The sequence below is a fragment of the Haplochromis burtoni genome, unplaced genomic scaffold (genome assembly GCF_018398535.1).
Source record: "Haplochromis burtoni strain Fernald_Lab_line unplaced genomic scaffold, NCSU_Asbu1 Contig_212, whole genome shotgun sequence".
Classification (NCBI taxonomy): Eukaryota; Metazoa; Chordata; class Actinopteri; order Cichliformes; family Cichlidae; genus Haplochromis; species Haplochromis burtoni.
The window spans coordinates 224,856-248,867 of NW_024582573.1; the positions used below are offsets into that span (position 1 = coordinate 224,856).

General features: G+C 39.2%; 3 protein-coding genes across 3 annotated transcripts; all 3 read right to left on the reverse strand.

Moving 5' to 3' along the window:
* Window positions 1–2,214: 2,214 nt before the first annotated feature.
* dand5 (DAN domain family, member 5) lies at window positions 2,215–3,266 on the reverse strand. Its single transcript, XM_005936465.2, has 2 exons — window positions 2,799–3,266; window positions 2,215–2,526 (listed from the first exon to the last, which is right to left on the reverse strand). Exons 1-2 carry the CDS (start codon window positions 3,264–3,266, stop codon window positions 2,227–2,229), a joined length of 768 nt encoding a protein of 255 aa, XP_005936527.1. The 3' UTR covers window positions 2,215–2,226.
* A 6,013-nt stretch (window positions 3,267–9,279) lies between these two features.
* On the reverse strand, window positions 9,280–14,471 carry tspan34 (tetraspanin 34). The gene is made up of 8 exons (XM_005936418.3): window positions 14,405–14,471; window positions 13,231–13,312; window positions 11,870–12,082; window positions 10,950–11,024; window positions 10,741–10,848; window positions 10,405–10,542; window positions 10,194–10,286; window positions 9,280–9,706 (listed from the first exon to the last, which is right to left on the reverse strand). Exons 2-8 carry the CDS (start codon window positions 13,285–13,287, stop codon window positions 9,650–9,652), a joined length of 741 nt encoding a protein of 246 aa, XP_005936480.1. The 5' UTR covers window positions 13,288–13,312; window positions 14,405–14,471; the 3' UTR covers window positions 9,280–9,649.
* Window positions 14,472–14,783: 312 nt separating this feature from the next.
* On the reverse strand, window positions 14,784–22,978 carry LOC102306953 (ras-related protein Rab-3D; the record flags this gene model as incomplete). Its single annotated transcript, XM_005936422.3, is given in 4 exon segments — window positions 14,784–16,706; window positions 16,806–16,930; window positions 20,391–20,509; window positions 22,808–22,978. Coding segments are annotated over 4 exon segments (603 nt in total), but the record flags the coding sequence as incomplete, so codon positions are not given.
* Window positions 22,979–24,012: the final 1,034 nt, after the last annotated feature.

Sequence of the window (24,012 nt, forward strand, 5' to 3'; positions counted from 1 at the left end):
CCAGAGTAGCACAGTGATTTAGCTACAACGAAGCCCCAAGTAGCCAGCAAAGGTAGGAAAGGCCAGGAAATCAATGGAAAGATTTCATCAGCATCAAACTGGTTCAGTGTGGTAATTTTCCTTTTCTTACTATGAATCATAAAATACTTCAATGAGCACTTAATATATTATTATAATGAAGGAAAAAAAATATATATATATATAACTTTTCAATAATGAGCAAAATGGGCACCTATAAGTCTCACTTTATCATTCAGTTTCCTTTAAATTCACCTTGACTTAAGTAATATTTCTTGAGTTCCACCCCACCCTCCAACCCCCCCACACATACCCATCACACATACCTCCCAACCATTTCCATGTCTGACAGTTAAAAGGCCTACACACACAGCGAGAGAAAAAGCAGGCAGCTCATTGTGCGTTTTAAAGCGCTAACTAGGCCACTTAGCACCCCGTGACGCTGATCTGATCCCCGAGGCGCTGAACTTGGCAGCAGGCCCTCCTCCTTTCGCTCCTTCCTTTCCCCTCGCCATGGGAACCAGGCCATCCTTAATGACACAGGAGTGCTCCGCCGGATCCCACAATGCAAAGGGGGCTGACATCTGTCTTGCTAAGTGGTGCAATCTCTTGTGCACCTTGTTTGTTCAATCAACAACCGTCTTCATCCTCCCCTCCCCTCACTATGCCCATTTTTCTTTTTTTTTAATCTCTCTTCTTCCAGGAAAAAAAAAAGATTGGAAAGAGGGTGATACAGGGAGAAGATAGTGAGCTCATCACTCTTTCTTTGTTAACATCATCATGCGGACTGATGGCAAATGCGCTATTGCATAATGACATTTAGGGAAATACAGCCATGATTAGTTATAGATTACTCAGACTTTGACATTTCACAAACAACCCTCTTCACTATGAGGAATTTGTTCATTGTCGTGTGAGTCTCCCAAGCTCTCCACCTTCTCTATATGTCTACGTATAGAGGGAAAAAAAGAAAAAGAAAACAAGTGCCTGATTAAAAGTGGCCCCTAATTCTTCACAGTTAAGACCTGGGCAAATATTTGTCCCATCAATCTCGGAAAATATAGCCATCAACGCAAGATGTTAATCACATGCTAATGGAAACCAAGGGACTCAATGCACCCCCGTAGTGCAATGAACGCTTTCACTTTTTCAGAAAGCCCACGTGAATGCAAATGGCCATCTAAGCAGCCATTTTGACAACATGCCAAGGCGACGTAAAGAGCCCCCTTCTTTATGCTCCTCTGGGAATGTATGTAGGGATGTGTGGGATGAGTTCACTTTACCAGGCCCAGGTGCCAGGATATAAATGAATAATAGGTTTTATGGGCTCTAACGGGGGGGGGGAAAAAGCACATACACACATAATCACACATGCCCTCTTGCTCAAGTGCATCTGTGGTGAAGGATGTTCAAATTCCCACAGCTAGCTTGAAAAGAGATTGGGCATGAGAATAGGTGGTGCCTATACATAATTCAGGGGTCCATGCTGAAACAATTATGTTTGCTTACCGCTAAGTACTTGTGCTCAACAGCCTGCTTGCTGTCTAGTTCGGTGCTTTCAGATGTAAGTGCTATGTGCTAAAAGTCGATGGAACACGGCTTTTTAATAAAATATAGAAGCTGACACTTGAATGCTTGAATACAAGAGTGGGAGGGAAAAAAAACAACAAATGCTCTTCATGTTTTTTACTTGAGCTTTGCATGCAAACTAAATTGCTCTTGTAAATCCAACAGTGTTGGCAGAAAACTAATTAGCAATGCCAGGAAAAAAAGGAATGCGGACAAAGAGGACATTTTAATGACAATATCACAGATCACAATATTTCAGTTTAGATTAATCTAAACACACTTTTAATCATAAGTCCAGTGTGGACCGTTTCTTTTGTTGCGACAGAAAAATGCGTGACCGAAGCTCAGGTCACTTTGTCAACAAGCGATGGTGGGAGAAGCCACCAGAACGTTTACCTTCTGAATAATACATTCAGACTCACAAATACAGATACACATACGATTACACATACAAATATTTGTTCCAGCTATTAAAATAATCACTTTATCGTTTATGAAAAATAGTGGCTCACTTTGGCTGTGATTTGATTCAAATTAAAAACTTGTCTCCTACTTGAATTTCTATGTGATTTGCAACACAGGATTGCATTCAGACAGCACAAAATGTCATGAAGCCTTGTTGCGGCAGCTTTTACAGCGTTACACGTGCCTGGAACCTGCAGCCATGGCGCTCTTTTCTTCACGGCCTGTCTCACACTTGCACTCTTCCACCACCATCACTCGCTTCTCCCGGACGTCGGCTCCACAGCGCAGAGGCACAGTAACAGTCTGAGCTTTTGATGGTGCACAGCGGGAGCAGGGGGCCCGCCGGTGGAAGGCTCCTGTCTCAGGACTCAGTCCTTCAAACTCTCCTTCAGACGGGACAAAGAGGGAGCTGCATTGGCCGAAACACAGCTTGTTGTGTACTGTCACTGTTTCGCATCCATCTGCTGTCACATGCTGGGAAGATGACAGCGAGGGTCAGGTTTAGGGTAAACACAGCAGCTATAGACATAAATGTTTCCTTTACCTCTGAGAAAGTAAAAATCAGCGCTTCAACACCACAGCTAATGCAGACTGTAAAAATCATTTTTTTAAAAAAATCAACACTAATGTGACTAACAGTGAGAAATTTCCAATATTCTGTGCAAGAAGTCAGTTAACCTGACGCTGATTTGCATGTGCATATTAATGGGCAAAGAACTGAAAACATATGATTCTTTGGCTCTTACCTGAGTGAAAGGTACTGCAGTGCATGTCTGTTTCATGTCCTTCAGGTTCACTGGCAAAGACATCTTGCCGCCTTTATCTATGACTTTCTGCCACATTTGCAGGCCCTGCTTCTTCTTTAGCTCCAACTCAGTGGGGTTTTTAGGGCGCAGGTTGTGTAGTGGATTTACAGGAGCCTTGTTGCCCACAGCCTGACCTGGACGACCGCGAGACAAGAAGGAAGGGAAGGGCAGTCTGGTACTGTGGGAAGGGGCTCTTCTGGGGGTCAGTCCTCTTCTGAAGAATCCAGACTGGGTCAGGGTATGATGGTCGAGCTGCACAACCTTGACAATCCCCCGGACAGGTTCCTCTGGTCCGCTGCCAGATGACTCAAAATCAACCCTGGATCCTTTCACATACGAGCTGTAAGGAAGTGTAAGAGCCGCCGCTGTCCAACTTGACAAAAAGATAAAGGCGATGAGGAGAGCCATACTCTGAGGAAAAGTTGGATAACTGGCAGAAATGACTTGAAACACTGAAATTATTTTAAAATTTACCACTATTGACTTTAAAAAATTAAATTAAAAAAGAAATCTTTGTCTGGTAGTTTGTGGTCCAAGGTTCCAAATGGCAACCTTGCTGTCAGTGCTTTGCCAGTATGGCGGAGGGAGTCTTTTTATGTAGGTAGCTGCCAATTCTCACCTGCGTTTAATGCAAAGAAGGTGTCACAATTCCCACACCAGACCAGACATCACACCCAGCTTAAAAGTCCAGGTCGTGGATGGTTGCCAGACTGAGAGGATTTTAGTTTCAAAGCAAGTGTGGAAAAGACGGTCATAAAAACATAACATTTGAAAGGTGAGCTTGATCTCGGAGTTCAAACTAATCCGATCTGGGCTGATTCCACAAACACTAATTATGCTGCGACTTTTATTTAGAATGCTTTTAATTAAAAAATAAGAGAGAATATTTACAACAACAACAAAAGAACATCAACAGATATAGAAGTTTTTTCAACAGTTGAATGGAAAGACCTTCAGTCTCCTTTAGCATAGAGGAAGTATGAACACCATTCTTGTAAAACATGGTCTAATGTTTGCTATTTGCTGCCTGACAGCACCAAATATCCCATAGGTATTCATCTGGTTATAGCAAAACATATAAGATATCAATATCTTTTAAATAAAAGTCTTTTCTTGTCCTAGCACACAACCGCATATAATTTTTTATTGGCAGAAATGACTGCAGTGCTGATAAGAAAGAATTAGAAATAAATAAATATAACGGTAAGAAAACATTAACAGTTGTGGGAATTTATTAGAATGAATCACTAAATTAGAATTCTTGATGCACAATTAACCTAAATTGAACCTGGAGGTCTGGGAATTTTACGTGTATGCGTAAACACTCAAAGTATACTCGCACAGTTTCAGAAAGACTTTTGAAACACTGTCTCATCAGCTGGGCCGGTCATTCAACAGGTGTTCCTGCTGCCTTTGACTGTAAAGCAATAATGAGTTTATGTTCCCCGTGTAAACAAACAGTCTCCTTCCCATGTATTCCCGCAAGCAGTTTCTTAGCCTCTCCCTTGGCATCCCATCATTGCGCCATTAGACTTGATTGTGCTCTGTCACCCGTGACGTGATCACATGCTGGCTGTTGAAAGCAGACTAGCTGACAGTCTTATAACAGAACCAGTGTTTAACTTTCTCATATACAAGCCTGGGCTTTAAAAGTCACTTCACCCTCCCTTCTTCTCAGTTTCTGCTTCCCAGAATCACTATTTAACATCAGCGCATACAATGAGAAAGATTAGGAAAGGTAAATGAATCTGGTTTATTTGTAGGTTTTTTATCACATGCACTCATGTGGGTGACATTTGTAGTATCAACCTTATTTACCAGCAAGATAAGTAGTAATTCAAGGTTATGCGACTGTGTTTAAAAAGCATTCAAGGTCTATTCCTCCAGCTACAGCATGATCATTCTCCACTAGAGGGCACAGTTTACAAACTATTGCCTCCTTCTTCCATTCAATCGCCCCTTTAGTATTTAAACAAACCTCCAGACTGTGACTGTGTGCATTTTACAATCAGTATTTTTGTAGAGCCCCTCTGTTGTTTCACTGCTTTTCAACAAAAGGCTGTACTGACAGGTTAGATCTGCTTTTCTTGCTTCCTTATTCTCAAGGGTTGCCACATCAGGTAGCTCCAGATGTGTGATTTGGCAGATATCTAAAGGCCTTCCTGATATAACTGCAAAAGGATTTGTGTCTCCTCCCAGTATTGAACTGGGAATCTTTGGACTCCTGTTCATTTATACCATTCTCTAGAAAGACACCAGTAAATATTTGAATAAACCAATGACACGTCAGCAGCTTGTTGTGGGGGTTAAAAGCTGAACAGGCGGCTTTTGTTTCTGTTTATTCAAATGACAAGTACACCATATAAAAGATGGGCCGTCATAAACTGTGACAATAAAGTTACTCCAGGAAGTAATGCTTTAGAATTATTCACATACTGGAAGGAAATGGTCCATGAATGTGTAACTTTGTGAAAGCCCGACTGCCAGCTTTTTCTGACAATACCAGATTTGGATGAAAATATGTTTATCTAGCATGCAGTTTGGGCATTAACTTTCTGGACAAATCCGCTTTTTCGATTTCTCTATACGTCATATTAAATTACATTTTAAATCAAAGAATGGAAATGTGACTAAAAAGCAGACTTTTAACTTTTATTCAAGAGGTTGAAAGTAAAAATATTGCATGAACTGTTTCGGGATTGCAGTCATTTTTATATACAGTCCCCAATTTTTGGAAGCTCAAAAGTAACTGGTCAGAGTAACAATTTCAACACAAGGAGTGATTGAAACCATAAACATCACCAACTGCTGTGTTTCCTTTCTTGAAATGCTCTGTTATGCCACTGTGGCCTTCACCTTCAAGGGCTGCTTGTTTGTGGGTCTGTCTGCATTCACTTTTGCCATCAGAAACTGAGCATGCTCTGTTGGGATGAGATCAGATGACTGACATTGACATTGAAGAATTTCTCTTTTCTTTGCCTTTGAGGACTTCTTGGGTTACGTACATTTGTTTTGCATCATTATCCATTTGCACTGTAACACAAAGTCCTATCAGTTTTGCACCAGCTGGTTGCATCTAAGCAGAGAGTATAGCCCTGCATACTTCACAGTTCTTCCTGCTGCTGCTATCGGCAGTCATATCATCAATAAACATTAGTGACCCGATTTCACTTGCAGCCATACATGCCCATGAGCCGTTTCTTTTCTTCTTCATACTTCTTCCCAGGTAAACTTTGGTTTCAACTGCCCAAAGGTTTCTTTTTGTTTTTAGAGCTGTGCTGACTCTTTAGATGATGTCTGGAAAAGCCTAATCTAATGTTCTTGAGTGTAACCAGTGCTCCCTACTGTAATTCCTCTGTATTTCCATTCATGATTCATGTTGTGATTGGAGATTTTGGCACTGGTACGACTTTCAGGACTTTTGGTGCTGCTGTCCAGTTCATTCCTTTTTATGATTGCAGATTGTTGATTTTGCCACTTTTAATGTTTTTCTCTGTGATCATTTATTGTTTATTTTTGGTTGTTGTTGTTTTTTTCAGTCTAAATGGCCTCATTCACTGGCAGCTTTATGTCCTTTGAAATCATATTGAGAGTTCCAATCAACCACCAACAAATTGAGACTTGACATTTAGAATCAACTGGAGGTATCTGCTTAATTCGTTATGAAAAAACAGCGGAAATAAACTCATCTGGCCATTAAACTGTTTGTCAGAGACTTTGTCTCTAAGATTGTCCTCGGGAGATTTTATTCCTAAGTGTATCTACTAAAAAAGTCTATATTTTATAAGAATTTTATAAGAAAACAAACAAACAATCAATCTATGATCTATGACATCTTGAGGTAGTATGATCACATTGTACCACATCAAGATGTTTTACATTTTTTTTTATGTCATCAGGACACCACAAAGCCAGCTAGAAAACATAACATACCGTACTATAGAATACTTCTGAAGTTTATAAGTTGGGGACATTGATCAAAACTCTTCACTAGTGTCTGTAACTTTAACCCAGTTCATATTCAACAGGCCGGGCTTCAGTCTCCGGTGAACAAAGACGGAATGACTGTGCTTAAGAAGGGTTTTATTTTCCACAATAAAATGTTCAAGGTTTAGTGTTATTGTTATTGTCCCACTAGAAAGTAATATAATCAGGTTGCAGATAGGTATGTCAGTGGTAAAAACAAAAAGACATGGAGTCGTTTAGTCCTCCAGGCAGATTAATAGAAAGACAACCTCAGGGGAATAACTCAAACTCCCAAAGAAATGTCTGGTTCAGACTGAGGTTTTTTTAGTTAACTAAAACTCCAACTCAAAATTGAAAACATTTAGGAAAAAATATTAGAAAATGAAAACTACAACACACCAAATAAAAAAAATACAGAAAATGTTATTACTTTTGGTAATTTTGGTCAAATTTGTGAAAACAACCTGCATGAGGAGGCATTGGTTCATATATTTACTGAAAAAGGCTGTTTGTGAGTCTGCTGCCTTGATAAAACGTTGTGTTTGTATGCATGTCTTTAGTTTTTTTTGACCTGTGTGGCTAAAAGACAGATGGCTCTATGGTATAGTGGTTGACACATTCACCTACACATAACATTTCCCCTATTTGAGACTGGGTGGAGGCACAGTAGATTGATACTCTCAGTGTTGATACGAGTCCCAGATAAAAGGGACTTTCCATATGCTTGAAGTTCTTATAAGAACGTTGACCTAAAAAAGAACTTAATAATGTCATAACGCTATCAAACATAATCAGATGTTGAGGTTTATCTGTTTTATGATGTTTATGATGGCTGTGGCAGAACATGTGACTGTAAAACCGGCTGCGTCACCAGCTAGCACACACACACACACACACACACACACACACACACACACACACACACACACACACACACACACACACACACACACACACACACACTCTGTGTGATCAATCCTGCTTAGTATAAATTGAAATGTATCAAATAAAATTAACCTGTGGAAATATAATTTACTTTACTTTTTAAAGTGTTTTAACCACTTGTCTACACCATACTGATCAAATATACCTTTTCATCCCTCATGCAATTAAACACCTGTTTGTTGATATTAATATGTAACTTATACACTTTGTTAAGTCTACTTATTACCTGCCACTATTTTTTTTCTTAATGCCTGAACACTAGACATTTTCCAAAGCTTGAAGCAGACTGTTGAACCACGAGATTTAACTCAAAAGATTAAATTGGAGTGGATATACTAAAAAATATGAGTTCATTCAACACTAACATGACTGATGTTCAGGGTTGTGTAAGGACTTCATACATAGATTACTTTTGAAGTCTGTCTTATCACCAGTGTTCATGATAACTTAACTGCTTTCTGTGTCCTGCAGATAAAAGCAGCAGCATTAATGGAAAATTCAACTCTTATCAAGTCTTTCTTTAATAATTAGCTTACGTATTATCTCCGGCCACTTTATTGGCACCTCTTACTAAAACCAGGTTGGACTTACATTTGCCTACATGGCATCAATTTAAAAAGGGAATATAAATACTTTTTAAAGATTTTGGGGCTTATTGACGTGAGAGCATCACATAGCTGCCTGAGATTTGTCAGCTGCACATTCATGATGTAAATCTCCCCTTTCACCACATCACAAAGGTGATCTACTGGATTCGGATCTGGTGACTCTGGAGGCCATTTGAATACAGTTAACTCATTGTCATGTTCAAGAAGCCAGTTTGAGATTACTTGAGCTTTGTGACATGACACTGTGGTCATAAAGAGAAAGAATACTCGGGTAGGGTGTGGCATTTAAATGATACTGAGTTGATACCAATGGGTTTGATACAATGCAGGATGCATCCGTAGTTTCATGTTGTTTACATCAAAATGAAGCCCTACCATCCATCTGTGTCACAGTAGAGATTGAGACCCATCAGAATTTTAGTCAGAAAATTGCAGTTTCAGTTTCCTGTTCTTGGCTGACAGGTGTGGCTTTCTGCTGCCGTCACCCATCTGCTTCAAGGTTCCACATGTTTTCTGTTTAGAGATGCTCTTCTGCATTTTTGGTTGTAAAAAGTGGTTATTTGAGTTACTGTTTCAGCCAGAAAACTGTTGCTCACTGGATATTTTCTAATTTCTGGACCATTAATTGTAAACACTAGAGACGGTTGTGTGGGAAAATTGACAAGCCTGTCTGGCACCAACAGCTATGCCATGTTCAGAGTCACTTAAATTACTTTTCTTCCATATTTTGATGCTCAATTTGAACTTCAGCAGGTCGTCTTGACCATGTGCACATGCCGAAATTCACAGAGTTACTATCATGTGATTCATAATCGACTTATCAAACCACTGAGAAGGTGTACCTAAAAAGTTGTAAAGTAAGATAAAAAATTCAAGTAAACTACGATCAATTATGGCACAAGTTCAGTTTGTTCTTTTTATTATTTAGAAGTGATCATACATAAAAAAATAAACTCATAACATTAATTTAGTGACTGTAAACCACTGACACAAAGAAACCAGAGTTCTCTGCACTGTGCATCATTTCAAGTGTATCAGCACATACAGCAGGAGACCCTCACACAAACATAAATAAATCACAGTATAAGTGTGTACAGATACATCGTTTTAAAAGTAAAAAGATGTTACTAGCTTTTCCTCTATCTTTGTATGAAAGCTTTAAAAACCAGAAGAGGCAGAGCATTCAATGTTCAGCTGAAAATCTGCTTTGAATCAAATACTAGAAAACTTTCCACAGACAAAACCGCTTAGCAAAATTTCTCCAAAGTTGAATTATCGATCTTTTCCAGCCTTGCAGTAGAGAACCATTGAAACCACCATGGCAGCGATCTGCAAAGACAACAGTTGATCAACATTAGATCTAAATACAGTGATCTGAGATGAGATACAAGTTACAATGTGGACAAATTCTGTGTCATATTCTGTACTCTGTAAGATGCAAATTGCTGAACAAGCTGTGGACTTTGCTGCAACTGTCATGCCATTTATAAGGTAAGGTTGAGTCAAATTATGGGATGTTAACTGAACTGTTTATTTTATTCAAAAATAAACAAGGTGTTCATTTGGGCTGAAACTATTTCCCCTTACTTCAAGAGTCAAATCAGTATGAAAATTAACTTTTTTAAATATGTTGTTTCACAGTAATAAAATTCAAATAATTCACCCAGAAAATAAGACACACACACTGTGTCACCTAGTATCATTTATAAGTATATGTAAGATATATGGCCATAAAGAAATTGAAGATAAAAATATACACAATAGATAATAACTAGCATGCAGTATATAACTGATGGATGACGAACGTGAACGATACCTCGAGAGCAGCGATCCCCATTGCCACACCTGCAATGACCAGAGCGTTGTCCTCTATCAGCTGCAGCAGTTTGTCAAAGCAGCCATCGATGTTCTAAAAGCAAAACAAATGTTTTTAGCTGAGGATGGGAAACACTGCTGTGCACTGTACATTGGATTCATTCTGTTGCTGACATGCATAAAATTAGGCCAAATGTAGGCTGGTCTCATACCGAATGTTGCGCTTTATTTTCATTGCATTTCTCAGCACTGATGGTTGAATTACAGCATGGGGCTGGATAGAGACCACCGTTATTGTTAAAAGGCGAGTCTGTAAAATCTGTGTAGTTCCTGTATCCACAGCATTTAAGCTAGAAGAGAGCAAAAAACTGTTAATGCAACAAGTTTTTAATTACCATAACAACAGAACAAAATTACGGCTACAAGTTTGATTAATGTGTAAAATGTGAAGTAATTCAAAACGTTAGTCTTAAAAGTTTGATCAAATAAACCTCCATGTGCAAATAGATCACAAACCTTTCTCTTAAATAAATAAATGGGTACAGTACCTCTTTCATTGTGTTGTCCCAGACAGAAGTCAGCTGGTTTTCCTTTCCATAGTTGTTTTTAATGCTCTTTTGGACGTTTTTCTCCAGTTCCTGAAGAAGCTCACCAGCCTGAGTGACACAGACAGACAGTAGCACATTATCATACTTTTTAGTTTCTAAATCTGACCATTGGCAGCTCTTGCCAGATTTTGCTCTTCAGAGCTACTTACCACATCTTTGAAGACAAAGAGCACAATGGCTCCTGCAACCTCGATGAGGAAGATAATCAAAACAATACTGAAGAACTAAAAGGGGGAAAACGAAAAAGCATACTGTAAAACATTCTTAACAGCATACTCTTAAGGTGTCAGTAGAGAAACAGATGTATAGTTACAAGAAAGTACCTGCTCAAATATGAAGCTAAAGAGTAGCTACAGAAGAATCACAATCTTAAGTCACTATACAGTACATGTCCATTAATACGGTAAAGTTTTCAAGATGGCTATTTACTGTGCATTTCTAAGTCAGTGTAACAGCAAACCCAGCCCTAAAACACATTTATTTCCTGCAGTGTTTGTTTTTTTGTGTGCAGTACATTAATTGGCTGTTGGATATGCCTTTCCACACTAACTGCCATTTGTACACTACGAGTTTAGTCTTCTTTATCCACTCACATCTATCATATTGCCTTTAGCCTCATTCATTTGACAAGAACTAGCGTCAGCAGTCATAAAGTGCTGGCTCTGGTAAGTCAGACTGTTGAAGAATCTTTCAAGAGCACCTGCACCTGTTTTCAAATGTATCGATAGCACACGAAGAAGAAATTTACTGATGTGTCAGTATTTGGTCACATCATGTGTGAGGACACACGTCTTTAAATGAATGGCAAAAGGAAATACTAAACACTTCTTTTAAACATTTTTCTGACTCAGCTGACTTAAATATAATTCTCTCTACTCCCCAGTTATAAACTGAAATTGTCATCTCAAGGAATGACTTTGGTGCCATGTTATATTTTATTGATTTGGGCAAAGTTGCAAACTTTATTATCCTACTATTACAGACACAGAAGACCATATCTGCTGTTCTTTCTTTCTTTCTTTTTTTACAAATGTTTTATTCATTTATTTTTATTCCAAACTTTGCTCACCGTCAGCAGCATGCACTTGCTCTCCCTGATGGCACCGCAGCAGCCCAGGAAGCCAATCAGAACTAGTACAGCACCCACGGCGATGAGCAGGTAGCTGACGTTTGCCAGTTGTGATAAGGAGGAGGTGTCTTCCACCTCATCCAGTATATCCAGAAAGGAACTCCTGTCCACCTGCACCCAAATTCCCACACCCAGAATGACGGCACCTGCTAACTGCAGGTTTATGAAGAAAGAAAGGAGAAAAAGAAAAAACTGTAAGATAATGTAAGCAGACGATTAAAACATGGAATGCTAATGGGAAATTAAACTAAAAAACTGAACGTGAATGATATGAACTGCACTAACTTTTTTAATAAGTAACAGTGGCAAAATTAATTGTATTTATTTATAGCTGTCAACATTTTAAGAAAAACAGTTTCTTACTACATGTTAAATTAATTTTCTGATATCACTGAAAATCCGAAGGAAAAAGACAAAAATAGGGAACAACATACGTAAGAAGAAAAGTTGGCAACTGGATTTCTTTAGGTTTGCAAAGACATTTCACCTAAAACTACTCAATCTACTGAAAACTACTCAAGACTTCCAGTTGCCTCTTTTTACGCTTGATCGGGGTGACTGATAAATTACACAGACATAAAGAAAAATACTCTTGAAATGAGTTTGTTCATTCTAGCAACATCAGTAAAATAAAATGACAATGTAAGAAGTGACACTGTTACAATAGAAGTAATGGGAGCTGTAATGTTTCTGCATGTGCACAAAGTAATCATAAAAAAAGATTGATGAAACTGTTATAGTGATGAAAAACTGTGATAACGGATAAAAAATGAGTGAAACTGTTATGGTGATGAAAAACTGTCATAGTGGAGGAAAAATTGTTTCCGAGCATGGAGGGCAATCCACAGATCAGCGCTCCTGTCAGTTAATGCTCACTGAAAATATTCGACCTGAATGTGACATGTTTGCATTGAGCGGGAGCACTGTAGCGATAATTGGTGTTATGTTGTAAGTTAGTTAGCTAAGGCTAAGCAGACCATCTTTTCTCTTCGACCTTACATTAAATAGACATAATGTTCAGTGGTAATATTCATCTAATCTGATTTATGGGGAAAAGCAAATATTCACATTATCGAAAACTCTGACTTAAAGCCATATCTGAACAGAGAAAGTGGGCTAAAATGTACGTCTTATTGAGACTACCTATAAAAGAGAATAATTCATACAGCCAAATGAAATGGTTTGGCCTTTTTTGATTCACTACTCTCTGTAAAGTCTTCTTTGTAGTCTGGTGTAGGATGGGAAACCAAGCTGTTGAAGAGATGCAGACAAACAGAAGTTCTCTCTTTTTTCCAACTTACAAAGATGCCGCCATTGAAGATGAACATCATAATTTTGAGAAAGCCGGAACAACACATTTTGGCTGATTTCTGTTTTTTCACTCTGTTGAAGAAACAAGAACAAAAAAAATTATGTCAGTTCAGGTGAAAACAACTTATCTAGTGTAATTACAATTATTCTTTTTCAGCATTTAACATGGGGAACTTTTCTTTTACTGCTGAAATTCAAATCAATAGCAAGAGGCAGACAACACAAGCAGTGGCCAACATGGGTCACTCGGCATTCGCTTGGGTTAAACATTAACCAAAGTAGCTGGCAGCAAAAGAGTGGGGGGTCGTAATCTTCTTTAAATATACCAATCGTTTCATGCTGACGTCATGCAGTTTCGGTTGAAGCATTGCCCAAGTCTACATGTTATTTTTTATTCATTTTGCTGCTAGTTATTTAAATCATCCTACTCTAGGCACCTCAGCTGGGTGATATGTTTGCTTCTTTTTTCCTTGCATTAAAGTCTGTATTTGGTTGAGTTGAGGTAAAAAAAAAAAAAAGCTTCCTCTAGCTTTGAACTGCAAGTGTGCTGAAATATTACAGCTGAGGTACCTTATCAGGTTAGTGGTTTCACAGTTTAGGTAGCACAGGAGTGCCATAAAAGAGGCACACACAACCCCTTGTCCATTAACTTGCACAACCTAACATGCCTGTTCCTGGTATCAGAGAAATAAACTCCGTTTTATGGTGACTGTCATGTTCTTCCTTATTGCAGCTTTGACAACAGCAATCAATTGGACCTACTTTGCAGCTGCAACCTTGTTTCCATGAGGCAATAAAGTTCCCTTATAACACCTCCATGTTAATTTCTGAATACATACTCGAACAGCCACAGAAGAGGGGAATAAATTACTTAAACTCTAAGAAGAAAAGATGTTTCTGCACCAACACTTTTAATAGAAATGCAGCAGCTAAATAACTCAGTTTGATGGTTTTTTTTATTTTTTGTACCTGTTTTTATACAAAATAATAACACCTGGATATTGCTAAGGAATAGTAATCATGTCACTACAACTTGCCTAATGTTAATAAAATCCTTTGATTACAGAACAAACCATTCATCATCCGGATGAGCTTTAGATTAAGGAAGATTAATAGCAGTGTAGTTGTGGAGTTTGAATTAAAAAGTGAAGAAAGCAACTATACCTGTGTTGTACTGAGGTGTGCGTGTCCGCTGAGGTCTGATCAGCGAGGAGTGTCTGTGCATCGACGATTTGGACTGCCCATTTAAGTTCTCACAGGTCGCACAACCCCATGACCAACACGCCCACCATAGGACACACACACACACACACTCACACACACACAAACACACACACACACACACACACACACACACACAGGGTTCAAAGTTATTTTCAATCACATTTCACAACTTTCCATGACATTGAGATACGTTTTTATGACCAAATGTCACGAAGACAAAAAAAAAATCAGACAACAACATCATATAAAGCAATTTAATCTAACAAGAGATATTTTCTCAGGTGACGTAATTCAGTCACAAGCTCCTATACAAGGGTATCTGGGAAGCATGTTTTCCAAAACTTCCTGGTTTCATTGTTTTCTTGCAACTCATCAAGGGCTGAAAAAAATACTAATTTAAAATTCAATTAATAATTCAGGTTTTTCATAACAAACACGACTCACACAATCACAATTGTGCTTTACACAATAAGATCTTTCTTGGTGATCAGTCCAATCAAAGAAACCATGGTGATCAAATCAATGCAGGTCATGGTCAAAGTAAAAGGTTCACTATTAAAACACAGTAGGAAGTCCAGTGTGATGTCATTGAACAATTAAAACTGTCATGATAAACGATAACTGGTTTACTCGTGGAACATTTTTACGATAATATTTATGACTTTATTGATTTGTCGTGCTATTGATTAGTGAATGATTTCAACACTGCATGGAAACTTTTGGGAATGTTTTATTAAGTACTTAATCTGATTCAGCACTGGTTCCTTCCCGGCTCCCTCAAAATGACATTTCTTTTGTATAATAGCTTTAAAATATCAGTGCGCAAAATTTACCCTTCATGCATTAAAAGCTACCTTTGAAGCGCATACGCTATATTGCCAAAAGTATTTGATCATCTGCATATGAACTTGAGTGACATCCAATTCTTAATCCATAGGGCTTAATATAATTCCGTAAGGGTTAGTTAGTGTATCTATGGGAATTTTTGACCATTCTTCCAGAAGTGAACCCTGAGAAGGTCCGGCCCGGAGTCTGTGCTATGATTCAGCCCAAAGGTGTTCTGTCAGGTAGAGGTGTTTGTTCTAATACCATCCATCCATTCGCGCTCACATTCACACCTATGGGCAATTTGTTCTAATACCACCTAAGCAAAACTACACCAATTAAATGTCTATAACACAGTAACACAAAAGTGTGCCGGCCACTCACAGTGTTTTATCTCCTTTCTGATAATTCACTGGAGAAAACTGTCTTTCCAAGCAATGACTCATCCATTTAAAAACAAATTACAAAACTATACATGAAATGTTTTCATACAAATGAGGCCAACAGACATAACATACATATTCCTTTCTTTTAATTTCAACTTTATTTTAACTTTGGACTAACATTAATAATTAAATGTATAAAAATAAAAAAACAAATACATTACTTAAACACAACAGATGATTATATTCCTATAAAACATCCAACAAAAAGTGTGGTTTATTAACTGGAACTCACGCAGGGCTATCAGGCGTGTGTGATCTCAGCTTTCAAATATGTTAGACTTTGTACTGTACCTTCTTGCTCATTTGGTTTACAACAGGCAATTTCAACAGAAGTCACAGTGATGCAGTTTTGCGCGACGCCCACTAGGGGGTAGCATGACACAAGTCAATCGGGGTGATTACCCATGCAATTTCAGTCTGGCACATGGCTTTCTTTCACATCCTGACCTGCAACAGGTGCTGTTCACTGCACTGTGTGAACAGGAAACGATAAAGAGAAAAGGCTGCTCAGTGGAGCTCTTTGGCATCTTAGTGTAACAGTTACATTGGGATTACAAAGACGATCCTTGAATCACCACCGAGTCAAGAAAACCAGGAACAAAAAGAAATATAAAAAAAAAGAAAAAAAGAAACTGAACGCCAGGCATCCATGATTGCGCTGCAGTAACATTTGGTAAAGTACAATCACAATGAAAGATTTAGAGGCAATTCTGGTCATCTATGTAAGTGTGGGCACCTATATTTAATTATTAAACCTGTTTTATCAGGTTTTACAATCAGTAATCAGCATGCACAGCCACCCCAACTGCTGTTGGGTGTGTCCTTCAGGCCATCTCCCTTGTGATTGGTTGCCGGATTGGCATCACCGTTGACGCTCTCGTTCATCTTCTCGCAGATGACGTCCACCAGCTTATCAAAGACCTGCTTCACGTTGATGTTATCTTTGGCACTGGCCTCGAAGAAATGGAAGTCTGGCGAGAGAGCAGAGAGAGATAAAGAGCTTATGAGTGATTATTAAATAATGTTTTGTTCACGTGTTTTCATGCTGATAAACACCAGCGCGTACTGACCGAGCTCTTTGGCCAGTCTTTTGCCATCTTCAGTCGGCACCTGCCTGTCATCTTCCAAATCCAGCTTATTGGCCACCAGCACCACCTGAGCGTTGTCCCACGAGTAAGTCTTGATTTGTGTTGCCCTGAGAAAAACCAAAAAAAACCAAACCATGTTCACAACTCTACTGTATCACCTACAGAGACCCTCAGTCCATCACAACAATGAACCAAAGCTGAGTCTCTTCTGATTTCTAGCATTCAAGTTCACTTTAATGGCAATGAAAAGGTTATTAATCACTGAAGGAGATCACTGAAGATGCATGGCACAAAATGATAGCACACTGTATAGACGAATAAATAAGGAAGTTAAGACACCAAGTAGTGCAAGCTGGCAAACAGGATTATGATAACAATCTCAACACACTGACAAATGAGACTTAACCTGTTTGAATGTCACATGATCTCGTCTTCTCATTGGTGTTGCTGTGAACACAATAGGCTCTGCTGACAAAGGGAAGTGGCATTAAGAGATTTTTGCTAAAAGGATTTGATCATCAAATGAGAGCTTTCACTTGAGTCCAAAATTCAAACGTTTTCGGTTGTGTATGTTATTAGGAGGACTGTTTATTGCGCCTATCGATTGGTTTCCTTTTCATTTCTATAGATTATGCAGTGGAACATTGCATTTCTTTAATATAACACAGCAGAATGATAATGCTCCTTTGACATTATTTGTAGTATTATTGTCAACCTGTTGCTATATGTGTTGATTTTTTTGATCGTTTCCAAGTCAAAGACGGAAACCCCCCCCCAAAAACAGTCTTTTAGGGGAAAGCCATAAGATGAATGTATCCATGGCGACACTGAGAAATTCCCTTTCTGAAGCGCACTGAATGTTTTCAACATCATAGCCTTTGTAAACTAAACATCATGGTCAAAAGACAGATCTAATTGCAAAACCTATGGACACACCTGCACATCTACACAGTGGATGCCCAAAGCATACTGTGCCTTTTTTGTCCTCGTGGACCTTAATGAGGGCCGTCATTAATATAATGAAATTCACTCAATTTATAAGGACTTGAAACCATACACTCCTAAGGGTAGAGGTTACTGAAGTTACAAAGCAAACCAAAGGGAACCAAGAGCCATTTTCGCACAGATTTTTCTGAGGATTCATTGGTCAAGAGTTGTCTGCAACCACTGGTTGCTAGGGAAAAATGTGTATTCCTTAACTGCTCGGCAATGATTCATGGAAGCTACTGGCTGTTGCTGGATGAAATGAGATGCAAAGAAGGTGCAAAGAAGGTTCAGTAAGTTCACTTTAATTAGAATGAAAAGGTTATTAATCACTGAATAAAATCCCTAAGGATGCAAGTGGAAACATCACAAATGATGAAAGCAGTATTCAAAATGAAAGACTGAATAAACTGAAACTGTATGGCACAAAATGTCAGTGCAATATATAAATGAATAAATAAACAGAAATATCCATTAAAAACAGTGCACTGCTGTCATGTCAAGTCAGCTAAGAGCCCAAGTAGTGCAAGCTGGCAACCCGGATTAAGATAAATGAGACTTAACCTGTTTGAATGTCACATGATCTCATCCCCTGATTGGTGATGCTGCGAACACAATTAGCTGTGCTGACAAAGTGAAGCAGCATTTACAGATTTTTGCAAAAGAAGACCGTTTTGGAAGAAGCTCAGAGTGGGATTTAGAGAAGTCTGAAGCAAAAGCATCTGATTATTGAAAACAGACAGAGCTTTCACCTGATATCATTTTCTCACTTTTGATGAAAGTCGTGTTTCAAGTCTTTTGTATCTGAAGTCTTCGACTAGAGCACTGGTAATGATATCTCTCTCTCTCTCTCTCTCACACACACACACACACACACACACACCCACACACACACACACCCACACACACACACTCACACACACACAGACACACACACACACAGACACACACTCACACACACTCACACACACACACACACACACACACAGCACACACACACACCTCTCAGTCCCCAGAATTCTAGAGGCAAATGTTGACTTTTTACTCCACCATATTAATTTAAAGGGCGATGATTTTCAAATTGTACTTAGAAAACATACACTGATCAGTAAATGACAGATTAAATTAATATTTTAATGTTTCCCGTGGTGTCCATTTTCAGGAGGACTGTTGGTTGTGTCTATTGATATACTGTCCTTTTGTTTCTACAGGTTATACAGTGGAACATTATGTGTATTTTCTTTAATTAAACACATTGTTATATCCAATTTTTTAATGCAGCATCTATTCTTGTGAACAAGAGTGCTGCTTTTTTTAAATTTCTCCAAGTGATCCAAAAAAAACAACAAACAGTTGAAGAAAATGATAAGATGAATGTATCCATGGCGACATTGAAAAGTTCCCTTTCTGATGTTTTCACCATCACAGCCTTTTAAACTAAATGTCACGATCAAAAGACAGATCTAACTGCAGAGCCTATGGACACACCTGCACATCTACACAGTGGATGCCCTAAAGCATATTGTGTTTTTTTGTCCTTGTGGACCTTAATGAGGGCCGTCATTAATATAATGAAATTCACTAAATTCAAAAGGACTTGAAAGTAGTGACTGAGACCATACACTCCTCAGGAAAGAGCTTACCGAAGTCACAAAGTAAGGAAACCATGGGCTATTTGCCCACAAATTTCTACTGAGGTTTCTTTCATGTCGTCATGCACACATTGCTCAAGAGTTGTCTGCAACCACTTGTTGTTAGGGAAAAATGTGTATTCCTTAACTGCTTGGCAATGATTCATGGAATTTGCTGGCTGGAAGGAATCAGATACAAAGAAAGTGCTGCACCAAAAACCTCCTAGTTATCGCTGGTTTTCCCTGTAGTTTTTCGTGTTTGTCTACCAGCCCAACGTCAAAGTAAAGGTTGTGTCTCTGCTCTGCAGCCAGCATGTTTCTAGAAGAACAAATCTTTTACTTTGAAGGCAAACGGGTCTTCAATTCTGGTTCATGTTGCACTTTTCACAGTTTCCCTAGAGGATAGCTGGACAGGCTTTGTAGACAAATCTGCCACTTGCATTAAAACTAAGACTGCAGCAAAATTCCAGCAACCAAAGCAAGGAGATTTTACTAATTGAGGAATAAACATCTTCCCTAGCAACAGCTAGTTGCCATGGGGGTTACTGACCAGTCTGTAGCGCAGCATGAGTGGGATGAATTAACATTTTCCCTGTCACTGCCATCACATTCAGCAGCCACTCACAACCAGGGAATATCCCATTTTTCTTCACCATTGCTGGTTGCCAGATGGTCGTGAACTGGTCCCTAGGCCTGTGTGACTGAGGCCTAGACGTGGCTGGTGTTCACGGGTCTGTAAAACCTCAACACAACCACAACGTTTTTTTGCAACCAAAGTGTCACCTCTGCTAGCCATTAGAAAGAAAGAAAGTTTAAGGCACTTCTGTGCAGGTATCACTTTTTAGACCAGTGAAACCCCCCCCCCAAAAAACACATGCCTTGGAAAAATGCCTTCAGCCACTGGAAAACACACATGCCTATTCTGCATTAATTATATGCTTCATCTACCCACCAGTCCTGAACAGCACAGAACGACTCCTGGCTCGTGATATCGTACATGAGCAGAAATCCCATGGCTCCTCTGTAGTAAGCTGTGGTGATAGTCCGGTAGCGCTCCTGCCCAGCTGTGTCCTGTAAACACACATTGAATGGTGGATGAATTATTTTTACTGGCCCAACTCCAGAAATCACACAAAAAATGAAGAAACAATAACCCTACCGAAATTCAATTTCACCACATGCAACAAATTTCTCAAAAGCAACATAAAAGCTTAAAAAAAACACTTAAAACACTGAAAGTTGTTTGCAAAATGAAAACATGACAGGGGAGCAAAAGTAAACGAATGGTTAACTCTGCAGAAAATGTAGCTTGCCATCACCAGTGTGTGAATGTGTGTGTGAATGGCTGGATGACTGAATGTAGTGTAAAGCACTTTGGGAGTCCATAGGGACTAAGTAAAGCGCTATACAACTACAGGCCATTTACCATTTACCAAAAGCAAAGGTCAATCATGAACTTTCTTAGAATAGAATAACCCATCCCTTTTAAAATGTTGATGCAGCCACACCCTGGAAGCACACTAGGACACACTCTCAGGTCTTGCCTACATCTCCAGATGGTATTTTTCCTCTTCATGCTGCCTTGGGAAAAACCTTAAAGTAACAAATGTAACACTCCTGTGGATTCTTTGAAACTGCAGTAAGAAAACGAAGACTTTGAAACTAACTTCTTTAAACTTTCTCCCATGTAATGTGATGCCAGTAGCTGCTATGGACCTCATTAACACCACTGACTCTAATTGTACACATTCCTGGGCTTGTCAGCAACCTACAATTTATGTCACATGTAGCTGCGCTTATTTTAATGGTCCTAAGAAATCCCATTAAGTCCCTCAGCAGCCAATAACCCCGATTCTAAAGTGAAGGGCTCATAACAAAACATTTTCACAACCAATATACTGCGTGTCTTTCCTGAATATAAAACCTCAAGTCAACCAGCTGGGACGTTAAAAATCTGCTTGCTTGTTAATGCATCGGTAATAAAACTTTTACTGTTATTTATCTGAATTTTAATATGGTTATCTTTTATACTACTGGTTCATCATTTCACTTGGCACCTTCCTTGTGTGAAAGTGTGCAGCTGGATCATTGTAAAGCGCAGCCGAGAAAGCACGGCCCGCTGAATACATTAACTTCAAAAAAGATGCATTACTTTCATCTAACAGGAGTACTGTGGGTGAGTCCTCGCCTTCCGCTAACATTCAGTAATAGATCTGTCCTGGGTGTCAGTCTGCGCGGTAAGCACATTCGGCTCCTGCAGCTCAAACCCATGCATCTTTCATGAACCCCGCCGTCTGGGGACAATGTTAAACATCAACTGTTATTAACTCCAGAGAGTGAGAAATTAGTTCACATCCATGACAGGCTGCAGCATGTAAGAGGGCAAATCAGGGAATGGGAAGAGGATAAACACTCCATGTTGTGTAACAAGGCTTTGAAAAGCTCTATTCATTTGGCCCCTCCTTTGGTTGAAGATGTATTTTAAAACCTCTTTGCCACAGGTAACGACCCCACATAAATTACCACTCCGACTTTAAAGAGACTGGAGCATTTTATAGTCAATTTTGTTGATATATTGTGTGTCAAAGCTGTTCTCTGTACAGTAGATTTTTACTCCGGTGTGGGGAGACCGGAGTAAAAATCTTCCTGAGCATTCAAGTGGAAATTATTAGGGACTTTTAAGATCTCAGTGATGTTCAAATGGAGCTACCTCTACATTAAGTGCCTCTAGGAGCATCCCAGACATCTATCACAGTCAGAGTAGTTAAAACAAGAACAACAAAAAACGGATAGGTTTTGTGTGACAGCTTGATTAAGATTACATTTGGTCAAACTGCAACACTGCCAGTGAGCTTTTAGTTCTTGGCTGCTGCAATGAATAAACATCTTTCAGTGAGTCAACAAACCTTGTTCTTGCCCTAATCATTATAACTATGTGCATGTGGTGACAAACAGTTTGAAAGCAGGAAGAAAAAACAGGTGTTTTTCTTTGGTTGGAAACCCCCCCGAAGTAAAATTAGTGTCTATTATTCCACGTCTTCAGATTAAAAAAAAACAACGTCTTGGTTAGTACTTTAGCAAAATGCCACAAACTATTATTTCAATCATGAGGACTGAAGACATAATTACACTAGTGTATAAGCTGCTATTGTGCTCCCAATGGCCTAAACCGCCTCTCCTCTTGCCCTGTTAATGGAGGTCAAATACCAGGTAAAGAAGTACAAAAGAAAGAAATAAAGAAAAAAAAAAAACAGCGGATGAGAGAAAATAAATCCTTTGCTTAGAGGGTTTAGGGGGTTTTTCGATCCTAAGGACTTCTTAAAAATACTACTCGGCAGTGCAGAGGCTCTATCTCATGCCCAATCTCACCCAGATCTGTAGCTTGACCCGCTTGTTGTTCCTGTAGATGGTCTTGACTTTGAAGTCGATGCCCACCGTGCTGACAAACGCTGAAGTGAATGAGTCATCTGCATATCGGAAGAGGAATGAGGTCTTTCCCACGCTGCTGTTGCCGATGATCAGCAGCTTGAACATGTAGTCAAAGTTTTGGTCGGCTGGATCTCTCTGCTCGTGAGCCGCTCCTGGATCTCTGGCTAAAGCCATCTATCAAATGACGACAGACAAAAAGGAGAGGCACATGTGTGATCACTGAGATGGGCTATAAAGCATCTTTCTTTTTTGTTGTTGTTGATAAATGTTGTCTTTTGTGCTTCTTGTATTAAATATTGTTTGCAGCAATTTGTAGTGGTTGTGTGTCTACATTTTGGTTTTCTGTAGTGTCTGTTGTTGATTGCTGCCCCTTAAAATGCCTAAAAAGGGACAAGTTCTGCCAGTTACCTGTGGCTGGTAATCCTACATATACTCACTGACCACTTTATTAGGTATGCCATGCCAACAATGGGTTGGACCAATTTTTGCCTTTAGAATTCCCTTAATTCTTTTTTGCACAGATTCAACAAGGTGCTGAAAATATTTCATCAGAAGATGGGTACACGATGGTCATAAAGGGATAGACGTGGTCGACAACAATACTGAGATGGGCTGTGGTCTTTAAACAATGCTCAGTTGTGACTAAGAGCTCAAAGTGTGCCAAGAAAATATCCCCCACACCATCACAGCACCACCAGCCTGAACTGCTATAAGGCAAGATGGATCCATGCTGATCTTGCAATCGATTTCTGCTGTGACTCATCAGGCCAGGCAACTTTTTTTTTTTTTTTTTTCAATCTTCTACTTTCCAATTTTGGCGAACCTGGGTGAACTATACCCTCATTTTTCCTGTTCTTGGCTGACAGGAGTGGCCAATCTAAGTAAACCCTAGACATGGCTGTGCAGTCCCAGTAGATCAGCAGTTTCTGAGATGCTCAGACCAGCTCATCTGGCACCAACAGTAATGCAACATTTAAAGTCACCTTTCTTCCCAATTGCAATGCATGCCATGCACCGCAGCAGCTCATCTTGATCACGTCTACATGCCTAAACGTACTGAGTTGCCATGCGATTGGTTGATTAGATATTTGCATTAATGAGCAATTGAACAGGTGTACCTTACACCTGTTCAATCGCCACACAAA